The sequence below is a fragment of the Aphelocoma coerulescens genome, chromosome 10 (genome assembly GCF_041296385.1).
Source record: "Aphelocoma coerulescens isolate FSJ_1873_10779 chromosome 10, UR_Acoe_1.0, whole genome shotgun sequence".
Lineage (NCBI taxonomy): Eukaryota > Metazoa > Chordata > Aves > Passeriformes > Corvidae > Aphelocoma > Aphelocoma coerulescens.
This window is the reverse complement of record NC_091024.1, coordinates 3,093,740-3,107,924: the sequence shown is the minus strand read 5'-3', so window position 1 is coordinate 3,107,924 and position 14,185 is coordinate 3,093,740. Positions and strand designations below refer to the sequence as shown.

The 14,185-nt window shown below is 41.1% G+C and overlaps 2 protein-coding genes across 2 annotated transcripts in view; both read right to left on the bottom strand.

Moving 5' to 3' along the window:
- Window positions 1-95: 95 nt before the first annotated feature.
- On the bottom strand, window positions 96-8,058 carry USP50 (ubiquitin specific peptidase 50). The gene is made up of 8 exons (XM_069025417.1): window positions 7,975-8,058; window positions 5,670-5,820; window positions 4,650-4,848; window positions 4,054-4,249; window positions 3,240-3,437; window positions 2,641-2,783; window positions 1,421-1,550; window positions 96-846 (listed from the first exon to the last, which is right to left on the bottom strand). Exons 2-8 carry the CDS (start codon window positions 5,677-5,679, stop codon window positions 682-684), a joined length of 1,041 nt encoding a protein of 346 aa, XP_068881518.1. The 5' UTR covers window positions 5,680-5,820; window positions 7,975-8,058; the 3' UTR covers window positions 96-681.
- Window positions 8,059-8,120: 62 nt separating this feature from the next.
- Window positions 8,121-14,185, bottom strand: part of TRPM7 (transient receptor potential cation channel subfamily M member 7) — a 52,411-nt gene continuing 46,346 nt past the window's right edge. The window contains exons 32-40 of the mRNA XM_069025413.1: window positions 13,485-13,510; window positions 13,085-13,135; window positions 12,931-12,996; window positions 12,041-12,324; window positions 11,627-11,709; window positions 11,095-11,300; window positions 10,028-10,079; window positions 9,829-9,935; window positions 8,121-9,651 (exon numbers count right to left, since the gene is read on the bottom strand). Of these exons, the coding sequence (XP_068881514.1) occupies window positions 9,521-9,651; window positions 9,829-9,935; window positions 10,028-10,079; window positions 11,095-11,300; window positions 11,627-11,709; window positions 12,041-12,324; window positions 12,931-12,996; window positions 13,085-13,135; window positions 13,485-13,510 (1,006 nt within the window). The 3' untranslated portion in view covers window positions 8,121-9,520. The remainder of the gene's footprint in view (window positions 9,652-9,828; window positions 9,936-10,027; window positions 10,080-11,094; window positions 11,301-11,626; window positions 11,710-12,040; window positions 12,325-12,930; window positions 12,997-13,084; window positions 13,136-13,484; window positions 13,511-14,185) is intronic.

The following is a 14,185-nucleotide window of genomic DNA, read 5'->3' as shown; positions in this document are numbered from 1 at the left end:
TTAAAAATTTCTTCTAGTTGCATCTTACGTATTTCCCTGCTCTGGATTTGGGTTAGTTTTCTGTTTCTGATTAGTCTGGCATTCAAAAGTCTTACATCTTACATTCTGAGCTTTACCTGTCTGTGTCTGTCTTGCTGATGGAATGAAGACTAATATTGATTGCTTTCCAGAAGCTTACAAGCTGCAAACAAGTATGAAGTGCTAGAGGAACAAAAATGACAGCAGTAGAACAATGCCTTTTTCTTTCTTATATATTAATGGTCACTCCATCCTCTGCTCTCTCCTGGAACACAGTTTGGTCTGGTTGTGTGCTTTCACTTTGGTATCCTTCTGTTAGTTCCTGAAAGGCAGCTTAGAACAACCTACTATACTTAACCAGCAGAAAAACAAGAACTTCCAGGTGAGTGCATCTGTATGCTCAACATCTGTGTTCCTTTGAGAGGTGCAAGGGGGGTGTCATGGAAAACAACCCTCGGACCTTGTGCACATGGAGTGGACGCCCGTTCCTTCATGGCTTAGAGGCTGAGCTGTCCTTTCTAGGAATCACCTCCTGAAAGACCACAACAGCTGATCAGTAGTGCACATGCTCTAGTTTATTGATGAACCAGGAGTTGGTTAGTGCTGCTGGTGAATTCTAGTTGCTGCCCTACTCAGTGTTGGTTTTCAAGGACTAACAGAGTCTCAATAGCCTTGGGAGGTGTAGAAGAGGAGGTAAGCTGTGTCAGCCTGCACTGCAGAGTCTGGGATCTTGGTGACATGTGTATCATCAAAGCTGTACCAGTGTTTGGTGACTGAGTGCTTGCAGAAGGCCGTGTAGTGGCCATAATCCAGATCTCCAGCGTGGTTCTGCAACAAACAACACAGTCTGTTAAAACCAGAGTCCTGTTCTGTCTCCTTACAGGCAAAGCTAGGAACTGGCAATCGTTTTATGTATGCACTTGGAAAAGATGGGAGAGAGGGCTCTAGCCCCTTTTGGCTTACAGCAGGGGATGTTAATTCAAATAAATTCTTTCAAACAGAGTAAATGGATGATGATTATGCTTATTTATTTTGCAGTTACATTTGCAACCCAACTATTAGCCCCAATACAGGTCACTATAAGAGGGCGCCACTTGTTGTGAGCCATGTCCTCATTTAAAAACAGGATTCATGCAGGATCAGCCTGTGAATTTATTCTAAGGAGGCATTATGTGCCAGCAGTGCATTCTTTTAAAATTGGGATGTTGGGGAAGAAGGGGAAATGACTTCTCTCTCCTTTAGTTACATATTGTTACTGGACTATGTCCATGGCAGGTAAAAAAAGGCATACAACAAAACACACATTAAAATACAAATCATACATGAAGTCCAAACCAACACAGGCTTCATCTGCTCCATGAGGCAGGGCATTCCCAATAAAAGCAGGAAAGGCAAAGCTTACCACTACAGCACACAAGCTGTACTCTGCTTTGTTGCAAGACACTGTGGAGTAGGGAGAGAGATCCAGATCTCTGAATGGGTAGCAGACAGTGGTTGAGAGTTTCCTTCTGTGCTTGTCCTGCCAGGCAAACCTGAAATGAAATTTTGAACGATTTTAAATGATTCTCAACTTCTGTTTTCATTGTGGTGGTTGCTTAACTGACTTTCCTAGGAGGAGGGAAAACCAACAACTGATTACCCAGCATTTGAAAGAAAGATCTCTATTAATGATGTGTATTTCAGTAAAGTGACAGGAAATGCACTAAACCCACATGAGATGTCCAGCAAGAAAAGCAAAGCTCTTGCTTCCTGATCCTTCAGTCAAAGCCTGAAGTCAAATCTTTGCATCACTCTGTGTCCTTAACATTTTGGACTAGACTGCAGTGCCATTGACAGCTTTTCTCTCATGCCAGACTCCATCCCTCTTCCCTCTGTAACTTTGAGTACATCACTGCACTTTTAAACATTTACAGTGTGGCCAAGAGCTGCAGCTGGGGACCATATGTCCTTTGAGAATGTTGAGAAAAGCAGATGCTGAATGGAAAATTAAATAATAACTTCAGATAACATAGTTCTGGGAAGCCAAATCACCCCAGAGTAGTTTTCTTTACAGGTGGAAAGTTAAGAAAAAAATTCTTTAGAATAAAATTCAGCATCTGGCTATGTGTGGCTAGTGAAGTCTGCTAACCTAGGTGCTCCTTTGCAGATGCACCACTCTGTTTAAGCCTGATTTAGTAAAGGGATAAAACCGGAGTGTCCCAACTGCAGTAATGGCAAGCAAAACATCACTCCTGCTCTTGGAACCCAAGCCACAAGTTCTCCCACTCGCCACAGGAGCTGATTCACAGGGATCATACAGGGACTGTACGAGCCACTGCACTGGGCTGTAGTCAGTCACTGCTTGGTGGAGTTTTTCTTCCCTCTGGAGAGCAGATCCCAAGTACAGGGAGAAATTTGGTGGGCTGCAGTACACAGTAAGGCAGAACACTGTGCATGAGAATTCAGGAATGCAGCTTGCATGTTTGACAGCTGTATTTCTGTAAATGCCCATTTAGCTTTCAGGTATCTAAAGTACTAAACCCACTTATTTGCAGTGATTTGTTTCAGGCAAACACAAGTGACTGTCCTTCATGTCTCACATTACCCAGGAACTGGCTTTATCCTACCCCACTTAGACTGTACCTCTTTAGGTGAAAAATAATGATCTGTGGTGCCTTGGTTATGGAGGCCTTTACTGTTGCATCTTGGCTGCTTCCACACCAGTAGCAGTGGATTTGGTTGTTCCGAGTCAGTGTGTCTGGCTGAAAAAAGCATTCCAGGCAGTCCTGTCAAATGAGGAAAAAAAAAAATCACTTGATCAAACACATCTCCCTGCACCCCTGTAGGTGCTAAGCAAAGAGATGAATTTGCTGTAGGGAGAGGTCTCTTCAGAGCTCTCATTACAAATACATTTGCAAGACAAAGCAGCCAACATTGGCTTCCTTTCTCCTCCCAAGGGGGGAAATACTTGGATGAGTGAAAGAAACCCTCATGGCTGCTATGAAATGATACTAACATCCCTCATCCCTTGGCAACTTGTGAGCATTGCTCCTGTAGCCTTACCAGCCTCCATGCTTCTGAGGGCAGTAAAGAAACCCCACTTCCCTACGGACCAGATCCAAGATTATGCATCAGTGCCCAGGAGACCAAAGTAACTAAACCCCTTTCCAATAACACCTGTTAGTCTAAGCCACTACTCCCACATGGAGCAGAAACCAGCAGGAATGCAGTGGCTGTTGTACCTGCAGAGAGCACACTGTGGTGGAAGGGATGGGCAGGGAGAGGACGGTGAAGCTCTCGGGTCTGTCAGCGAGGGCTTTGCATTTCAGACACCTGATACCATAGCTGAGCTGTCCCTCAAATAACTTTGTTACAATAGATGTGCCACTGCTACTCCCTGTGCTTGCTCCTGCATCAGAGCTGTGTCTTCCTTGGCTTGGCTATACAGAAGAAAAAAAATTAACAAAATGTAGATAAGCAACTGTTTGAGAAGTGCTTTCACTGGGTTTTAATAGTTGCTGCCCACTGCCTGGGTAGGTTAGGAGTTAGTCTTGCCACAGAACTTGGCTCTGAAATGCTGTTACTTTACTTGATGTTTCATACATGCAGAGTATGATTGATTCCTTTTCTGAGAGAAATGCAACAAAAATACAACAATTCAGACATTTGACAGCATTAATTGCTTGAAAAGCTCTTCATCAGTAGCTCTGGAGAGGAGAAAGACACGGGGGCATGGCAGACATGAAGTTTTCAGGCAGAGGAGAAAGTGGAACAACATTAAGTGTGGAAGGAGCAAGGAGAGGGAGAAGTTAGGACAGTGAAGCTACACACAGCATTGTGATTTAGGTTGGGGCTGCAGTTTGATGGAGCATTAGACAAGAAGCAAATTAATAATTGTGTGTACATGGGTATGAAACAAAGGTAGAAAAGGACAGTTCTTAGTGGCCCCATCATGGAGTTTAGAAGAGGATGATAGGCAATTATTACATGGATGCAAAGTTATGAAATGCAGAGGAAACAGCTGCAGTTCCCAAAACACCACAGCTGGGCTCTTACCTCCTTGAAAGCCTCGTGGAGGTCATCCAGCACACAGATGAGAAACTCCTGCGCATCATGCTGAGTCCTCCTGCTAAAAGCTGGGTACCGCTTCCCAAAGACAGAATGAAAAGCCTCAGGGGAAACATAGTCAAACTCTCCAAGCCACATATCGGATATCAAACATCCAAAGGCAGTTGCAGACTCCCCAGTCTCCCTTGGAAAAAAGAGTTTCAGGTGAAGTATGAAAAAACAGTGTCAAATAGGAGCACAATACAGAAACTTAGAAAACAGATGCAGGCACAGTACAGCTCTGACAGCTGTCACTTGGCTTGAGGGACTCTGCAAATCCCAGAAAGTTGTAGGAATCATCATCAAGACAGCACTAATGGGTACTATCATCAAAATGGCAGAAAAATATCATGCTGAAGGACCCAGCAAGGAAACAAGCTGGGCTCTCAAAGGAGAAGGAAAGCAGCTGGTGGCCAATCTGACTGGAACTGCCTGGAGGGAGCTGACAGGTGCCTGCCTTGGACATCCCCATGGCAACACGTGTCCTTTGGAAGGAAAATAGTGCCAAGCAGAAAAATCTCAGAGCTGTGAACAAACCAACTCACCCATGCAGGGCTGTGTTCCACCGTCCTGAGAGGAAATACTGCACGAGGGGGGTCAGGCTGCAGAGGCACTGCAGCACCGCGTTCATGTAGCACGTGTTCTCCAGGTTCTGCAGCCCCGTGAGCCCCGGCTGCTGGCTGCTCATATCCTCCAGCTGTTCCTTGGGAGAATACTTCCATTTCCATGCCATCCTTCCACCTGCTACGAGAAAAATCCGCAACAGAGGCAATCTAAAATGCTACGGTTTCTTCTTTAAGAATTACATTCACATTTGTTTTTACCAGATCAATAGTGGTGAAGACTTTTCATCTTCCACACTAAGTTTTTTCCCATATGGTGAGATACATCATTAAGAAGTATTATTTAAACACCTGAGCTTTTAAATTCCATTTACTCCATACACAATTACTCAAAAACTACAGTCACCTGTGAATAGCCATCCATAAGCATTTTGCCCTAAAGGGTGCATATTACATTGTATTTCATTTCCTCAGGGGCACAGTACTTGCCTATTTTCTAAAGCCATAGGTTGCAGTTCAAATGCTACTATAAACAGGTTGCTCCTTAAGATTTTTGCTATAAAATGCTACTTAATTCATGTTAAGAAAATTTCAGTAGGTTTGTTTTCTGGCTGCACCAGTCTGTCCTGGACCAAACTGTCCCCATGCCCAATCAGGCGGTCAAGAGGCTGAACACAGACCCCACACCACCCATATGTGCTCACTGATGTTGCTGCTCTCTTTTAGAGGCTGCTGTTCTTCTCTGAGGCAGGACAGAGAACTCTAAACCTGCAGCAAGCTGTGTAGAGCAAAGATGAGCAGTGTTCCGTCCTGTGTTCCATCCTGGCCCCTTGGCTGCTCCTGCCCCAGTCCCCTTGTGATGTCACTTGGTTACGTTGGGCAGGGGAACACACCTGGCTGGACCTGCCTCATCTCCTTCCATGTGCCAGCCAGAACAGAAAACCTTGGGAAGAGAGGGCCACCCACCCATTCCACTGAGCAGAGAGCTTCGGCCCAACACACCTTTATCCATGTTTGCTCATACTTGTATTAGGATTTATTATTGCCATGCTCTGCTGGAAGGGCAGGGATGACCGAGGGTGTTGACCATAAAAGGATGGAGCTACCTCAAACCATCATACTGAATTCGTTTCTTGGTGTTCTGAAGATTTTCCTGGGGGGGGAAAAAAAGGCATGGCAGACAGGTAGCTTTTAATTAGGTACATTAGTGCAGTTCATCTCTGAATTCCATTTGCCACTAAAGAGCAGCAGTTTTTCCCTATTTAACAGGTAACCTGGGAAGTATCCACAGAAGAGGCCCATGAAATGATTTTTAAAACCCCCTAATCATCTTACTTGTTAAACTTCAAGCAAAGGATGTCTCCAGCACTCCTGGGACAGCTGTTGCTGCTATTAATTTCCCAAACTGGTTATCTGCAAACTGAGACACAAAAGCAACACCTTCCCCCCTGCCCCTACTCAAAATCTGCTCTAGTTTTGTAAATGGAACTGGATATGTTCATTCCCACTTTTTCCAGAATCTGAATCAAGACTTTGACTCACTATTTTAATGTAACACTCTACACAAATCCACATCAGTGCTACCAACTGCAAGCTCTGGGGCTGAGAATTAACTTCCCCTTACTCTCACCACAAAGTGCAGTACTTGCAAGGAATACTGTTAATTGTGGAAAAGAAAGATTAAATCACCAGAACATTTTTCAGAGGCATTGCTGCATGTTAAAAAATCCTATTTTTTTCCCAACTGGTCTTTTAGGAACATTCAATATGAACTGTTACTACCAAGTTTCCAGCTGCAGTCTTTTCCCCTCTCTAAATTCCTGCAGTGTTAAGAGTTATGGCATTAGTGTAAAAAAAGAATTAAAGAATTAAAGTGTAGGAAGTCACTGTTGCAGGATTAAAAACCAAACCCCTCCTTTTCCAAATCAAAAGGCTGCTGAGCAGCAGCTAAAGAAAAGCTCCCCAGTTGTGTGTTTTGCCACAACGCATTTGGGATTGGTTTTCTCTGAAATGTTTCATCACCTAAATATTGCAACAAAGCAGTCAACAATGCTGATTTTAGTGGATTAATTAAAAGTCTAAATTATGCAGCTTATTTATTTCCCTATATGAGAAATACTCTTTTAAATACTCTCCTAGTAGGAAAGTCACTGAAGCATTTCAGATTTTCACTAAAAAATAATTAGAGAAGGTTTGAATTATATTCCTGTATTTAAAAGCTAGGTTCTAAGAAGATATGCCAATACTTTAGTTCTTAGATAGTTATCAGAAGTTCCAGTGCTTCTGCTTTCCTCCTCTTTGGTAATCTAAAGGAAATTTAAAAGCCAAAGAATCACAACTCCTCCCTTTTTATAGAGCATTTCAAGACTAATGACGTTTCAGTAGAGGAGTGACACTTGATGTGCTCAAACAAATTTAATTTCATGGAATAATCTTCATGTTCCTACTGCCCAACATCAGCAGGATGTGGCATTGTCCAAACAGAGTCAGGCTACTTTTTTTTCAAACCAACTTGTTTTTTCCCTTTGCCACCACACTTTTCCAATGCCTTCCCTGAAGGATACTTGACATTTATAAATTTTTTTCTGCAAGTATGGATCAGATCTCTTCTGAAAGTTACACATTTCTCCCCCCTCAGTTTAGACATACACTTCTCATGTAATTCTAGCTGTAAGTCACACAGAGTAAGCTACTGCTCATGCCAGGGAGATGTACAGAAATATGAACGGTGGTAACCACTCCAAGTCTTACAGGCATTTCCCAACCACATTTTCCTCTTTTGGTCTTGAAAAGCTCCAGGCCTGAGTCACTGCAAGACTGAGCAGAAGAAACGCTCCCCATGATCACTCACACCCATCACAAGGTGGTCACATCTGTTTATTTTGCTAGGAAATGAGTCACAAGCAGAACCACTGAAGACCAATAACATGGCTAAAATTAACTGTGCGTAGTTACGTATTTGTCAAGAAACAGAAAGCTTCCCAGTTCTCACTTACAATTTTCTCAGTATGTTTTTCTTCTTTCATACACTGAATTTGGTCACATTTTCAAAACAGCAGAGGCTCCTCTAGAAATCTCTCTCCATCTGCAGAGCCAGTTACAGACTCAGTGCTGCTGTTACTTGGCATTAGAAAGGTGCAAGTACATCTCTAATATCTGCCCATTCCCTCCCAGCAACAGGAGGAGATGCCATCAGGCATCTAAGAAGCAGCTCCTAATTAAACACTGTGAAGAGCTATTTTTGACTCATTAACTCATTAACCCCCTCACATGTGTTTGACAACTATGACAGTTTTCACTTTTTTACCTCCCTAGTTCCTGGTGTTGGCCAAAGTTGTGATACCTCAAAGGCAGACAACTGCCTTGATCCAGCACAGCAAATCCTACTTTTCTGCATAAAGAGTTACTTAAGTTCACCAGAATAACCTTTCAGACTGAGACGGAGAGCAGAAGTCTGTAAACAAGAATAAATTTATTTTAGATTCTTTAAAGATTTAATGATATACAAAATGTATACAGTATTATATCCTTATAACATTTTACCTTTCCCCATCAAACATAAAACACCATTTAAACAACTATTGTGTTCGTGCCTTAGGTCTGTATCTATAAGATACACTACTGAATAAAAAATTTATAGAGCTATATACTGCCCTTTTAATTAAAAATTACAAATTAGTACCTATGTAACAAAAAAAATCGCAGCATGAAACTTCAGTTGGACAACAGGTTCTTTTCTTGCTGAATGCTCAACAGTATTTGGGACAGTTAAATTACATTTTATTGGCATGAAGGTGCATTGCAATCTCCCGTACTTTACACAATGCTAATCCAACCCTAGTCTCTCATAAGTAAGTACCACAAATAACATAACATTAAAGATGTTTTCTACACAATTTTAAATACATTTACAAGTTATGTGTACATTCGGTTTCAATATACTCATTTTAGGAGATCTTTGGAAGGCAGAACTTCTGAAGCGGTCACTACGTACGTACGAGGGAAAGCACTTCCAACTTGTGTTCTTACAAGGCAACTTATTTGGACCAGCACAAACTAATTCTTCTATTAAATATGATTATACCAGTCTATCATGGCTTTGTTACTATTTGACAGTGACTTGATAAAATTGAAATGTGTAAAACAAGAAATTTCATTATGCACAATTCAGGCTCTATTTCACAAAACAAAAACAACCAAGCCCGGCTTTACAGTCATGAAGCTGATAGAATCCTGATTCAGGAGACTCACTCTCTTTTGGAACAGATCAAGTTCCTACCTTCAACTTCAGTCTATTTGCATCCTATATACACCTCATTTGGCTCTGTCCTCTTCAAAAGGCCAGATTAAAAGACACCTGGTGAGAAAACATGAGTGGAACACTTCCGAAAACACTCTAAGAATACTCTGGCATTACAGAGGTAGGTGCTTTCTCCTGGTTTTGCTTATTGACAGTAAGACAAATGCCAAAAAGACAAATGCTTTGCCTTAAAACATCAACTACCAAAATCCTTTTGGTGGAAGGCATATTTCCCACCACAGGACTACAGGAAGAAAATCCTCCACTAAACCAAAATAAAATAAAAAATAAAACTTTCTGCTTAAAAAGCCCCTTTAAAAACACATCTTAAATACTTGTCATCCACCTTTAGAATGATCAGCTGCCACGCTGCTCTGTAGATGGTTATCACAAGTCGTAAAATCCTTAGATTATGGACCAGCCAAAATTCCACTTATAAGACAGTAATCCTTGTTTTGACAAGTCTTTGTTTCCATTAAAGTGAGGGAAAGGTAAGTGACAACTTTGTGAGGTTCCATGAAGTTTGAACGAAGCCACTGAGTTGGTCACATCATCAGAGCATCAGCCGAATAGAATTGGCCGGATCGGAATCTTTGGTGCAGCTTCCAGGCTGAATTGTCAGTTCAGGGGCATCGTCCTGAGGAAATATGATCTTGTCAGGTGTGTAATCATTCCTCTTCAGATCTGTACAAACAGAACAAAGTCACAATGATTACTATTTCTTGAGCTATTTGAGTCAAATTACAAAACTGCTGTTTATTACTTGTTCCACTTTCACAGCATGCCTTGACTATTTCATTATGTTTCATACAGCATCTCATGACACAGGTGTCTCAAGAGGAGGGATACAGCAGCTCTTACCAGGAAGTTTCAGTTTCCTGCAGCAGGAATTACAGTGGTGCTTTGCTCTGAAGTTTTTTATTGCATCCTCTCCCAAATTGGCCGGACCAAACACCATATCATATGACCTTAGAAATAAAGTGCACATAAACATCACTTAAACGTGTTTTCTCTTTCCAGGGAAAATTTTATAATACTTCAAGTCTTTCTTTACCCTTACCTTTTTTCCCCAGCTTTTATCACAGAGGGATCTGTCAAATTTTCACCAACACCTTCAGACAGCACATGAAGAAAAAGTTAAATCTGATACATTTCTGATTACATAAATACATTAATATTAAAAAACCTTGTAATCCTTAGCTATGACTTCTCAGCTTCTCCAAGAATAAAAACAGGAAAAACCCACAACAAACCCAACCCAAACTATATGTGATTCTCTACCCTTAGAAAATTGCTCCTAAACAAGCACTTGGTACCTCTCAGATTTCTTCCACCTATTTTTTGCATTTCCTATCTTGAGTTTTCGCCCATAAGAAAAACCTCCTATACAGTTCTCACTGCCAGAATATCTGGCACAGAGTTCAGGATAAAACCAGCTTATCACATTGGTACTGCACAAATGTGCCAAGAAATAGCATTTTTTTATGGCACATTTCATTAGGAAAAGATGTATATATATAAAATACTTCTATTTTCCATGTTGCTGTAAGATTTAATACCACATTAAAGCAACAAAGCTGGTGAAGGGTCTGGAGAACAGGTCCTGTGAGGAGCATCTGAGGGAGCTGGGGGCATTCAGCCTGGAGAAAAGGAGGCTCAGGGGAGACCTTTTCACTGTCTAGAACTACCTGAAAGGACCCTGTAGCCCAGTGGGGGTTGGTCTCCAGCAATGGGACAAGGAAATGGCCTGAAGCTGCACCAGGAGAGGTTGAGATTGGATATGAGGTAAAATTTATTCACTGAAAAGGTTGCCAAGCACTGGAACAGCTGCCCAGGGAAGTGGTGTAGGCACCATCCCTGCAGGATTTAAAAGATGTTTCGGGGTGGCACCTGGGGACGTGGTGTGTGCTGGACTTGGCAGTGCTGGGTAAAGACCTTAGAAGTCCTTTCCAATCTGTATCATTGTATGGTTAAATAAGAAAATCATAGATTCAAACTAACTAGAAGAAGAAGCACTAAATAATGCTTGTTATTTACTACAGGAATACAAATTTTAGCAAAGTGCTATCAAAAGAAAAACCTGCATACACCTTGGCCCCAACCCCAGTTTCAAAGTCAGGGCATTACCTTGCAGATCTAGTACCAATAATTCTCCTCTTGTATACTCATATGTCCAGTGGCTGAAAGCCAGCATAACCTCCTCCAGCATGTTAGTTGGGATTATCTCATCACCATTATTGTTATTGTATTTTCTAAACTCTCCAGTCATGCACTCTTCAACTGCAAACCACTGGCCAGCAGAGTGGCAATATAACAGGAAAACTTCCAAGAACCTAGTAAAAAGCATACTTAATGAATATAGTTCCAGAATAAATGACAGCTCTATCATTACTATTAGATTTTTATTTGATTTGCTAGCAATTTAAATATTTTTAAACCATCATACAAAGCCATTTAGATAATTACAGTAGATTAGAATCAGTGCAGAAAGTATCAGTGGGAAATACTGCCAAGGACAATTCTGCTTGCCACATTGACAGCAATATTCCAAATATCTACATGTGAGTATCTTCATATATTTGATGCATCTGCCAGCAGCCCTGTAGGCCTCCCCCTGAGCCAAAAGCATGCACCATAACAGCAGCTTAAACACACTCACCTTGGAGAGTACGGGATGGATTTGGGCTTCATCTGGTTGAATGCAAAGGTCAGCTTCTGTGCTGCTCTCTGCTGCTGGATTTCCTGTGAGTCAAACCCACACTCCATTAGCTGCATTACAGAACAGGGAACAGCAGAGAGCCAAGCAGGCAGTGGGAACAGTGCCTGTTCCCCCAAAACAGGGCAAGAGATTACTTGCTTTTTAAATGACGTCTATATTTTAAGAGTTTGAGCTCTTTGATTAAATAACCCATCCTGGAGCAGAGTTTTTAACCCTTCTGCTCATACAGAATCCCAGAGTAACCATTTTTTTTCTACTCTAGTAAGTATATACTAGTTTACAGGTGGGGAAAATGCTTCCTGTTCAACATGTAATGCCTGTCCACGTTTAATAATTGACAAAGATAGAACTTACTCTCAAGCACAAGTGCAACACAGTGTCCTCCTTATAAATGCTTGACCAAGTATTCACAACTTCAGGAAGAAAAGACTTGATGATATAGAGATGTCCTGATTTCAGGATATCATATTCTGACCACGTGCATACGACTTTGAGAGCTCGACGTAAACCTCCTCCCATCTCCTCTTTACTTAAAAATTCAATTTTAGCACAGAGTCCCAGTTGTGACCAGGAGGACATGCTGTTGTTCAGGATGCTGGGAGAACTTTCTTCAAGGCGATACACAGTGACTGGTTCACCTATGTGGCAGCACAAAAAGAATTACTGAATTGGATTTACCAAGTTTAATATTAAAAGCACTGAAAACCTATGATTTCTTACAACAAGCTGCAATATTAAGTCATTACAAACATCCTGAATTAACAAAAAATTTCAACTGTCCAGCTTTTTTCACAGAGATGCAAAATCTGTCCTCCTATTTAGACCTATTAATGACACTGCTCAAACAGCACTAACACTGAAAAAATGTTTATTTACAGTTTATACAAGTGGAGACAACTTAAAAGGATCCTTCCAGAATAGTTTGTTATAAAACTGTTAGTACAATACTACCATCACTGTAACACCATTTCTGAGGACAACTATAATTAAATCTACATTTCATAATCAAGTGAGTTGTCCTAGAAAAGGTGTCATACTCACACATATTTCTGAGTGTTCTAAGACAGAGCCTAGACTTCTTTTAGTTCATTAAGACTTCAGTTTCACACTTGCTGTGAGAAACTGTGAACTTTGCTTTGATCCTTCTATATTAGAATGATCAAACCAAATTCCATATAAGGTTTGCTTTTCTCTTCTTCCCCAAAAGACCACAGTGAACCAGCAACAAGAAATACAGTTCTTACCTCTTGGAGGCACAGGAGTGAATGGAATGCTCTGTGATAATCTCATCAGGTTATTTCTTTCTACAGCTAGAGGAAAATTGCAGCATTTGTTGAAGTTTAGGCATCTTATAAGTGTCAATAAAAATACAAGCATTAGTTCATAAGAGGGACTAACCTGAGTAATAGTAATTGATATCCATGATAGGCTTGAAAGGAGAAGCAATGCCTGAAAAGAGATTAAGGAGAAAAAGGAAGAAAAAAAGAGATATTCTTGCCACTAATTTATGTACTAAAATACCACACGCAAAGAACAACTGCCAAGTAACTACAGTTTGAAAAGGATCTGCTGTGCAGAAAATTAAATATTGCACTTAGGTCTTTAGTACCTCAGGGGGAAGAAATAAAAATTGTAGTGCTTAATGATATGTGGTTTATGGAAAATAAAAAAAAAATATCGCAGTATTGTGTGTCCATTAAATTCCAAATTACCATCAATTAAATACATTGTCATACAAGACCCAAGCAGTTGGTTATATATAAAAATCTCTCACCTTTACAGCAGAAAGAAAACTTACCATTCAATGCATCTTCTTCCGATGGCCTGTGAATGCCACAAAAACAACAGTCATCTTCAAAACTTACTTTGTATTCCCTGCTTTTGACACACCATCCTAGGTCACCTTGTTAACCTCACAGTACCACTTTTATCCTGTTATCCTATTTTTCAAGGGCAGTGCAGGTTTCTTAATTACAAAATAGTAATGGAAAGCTGTTAAGTAATCTCGTGGTTTTAGAGCTACACTTTAAATACCTCCAAGTCATGCACAACATTATGTAAAGTTTGCATCACAAGAGCTCGTTCCCACAGAGGTGCTTTAATTAAAACTTGTTCACAACAGCTTACCCTTCTGTTATCAGATAAATAAGGTAATGGCTTTAACAGTTAACTCAGGGGGTAATTGTTAACAAAAGAAACGTCTGCACAATTTCAGAGGTGGTTGCAGTTTGAAAGGTTGAGTAAAGACCTTTACCAGGAAGAGAGCTGCTCACTAAGTGTCAACAGAGTCATTTTCATGTTTTGCCCTTCAACGTGTGACACCATTAATCTAAAGAGAACCTGTCAAAGCACGGTGAGAGCTCAACATCACCCACCCACGAGCCCCTGCAGCCCTGGGAGCCAACCCAATCCTAGGCTGCAGCCAAGAAGAGTGACCAGCAGGTTGAGGGGGGTGATTCTGCCCCTCTGCTCTGCTGTGAGAGACCCCAGCTGGAGCAC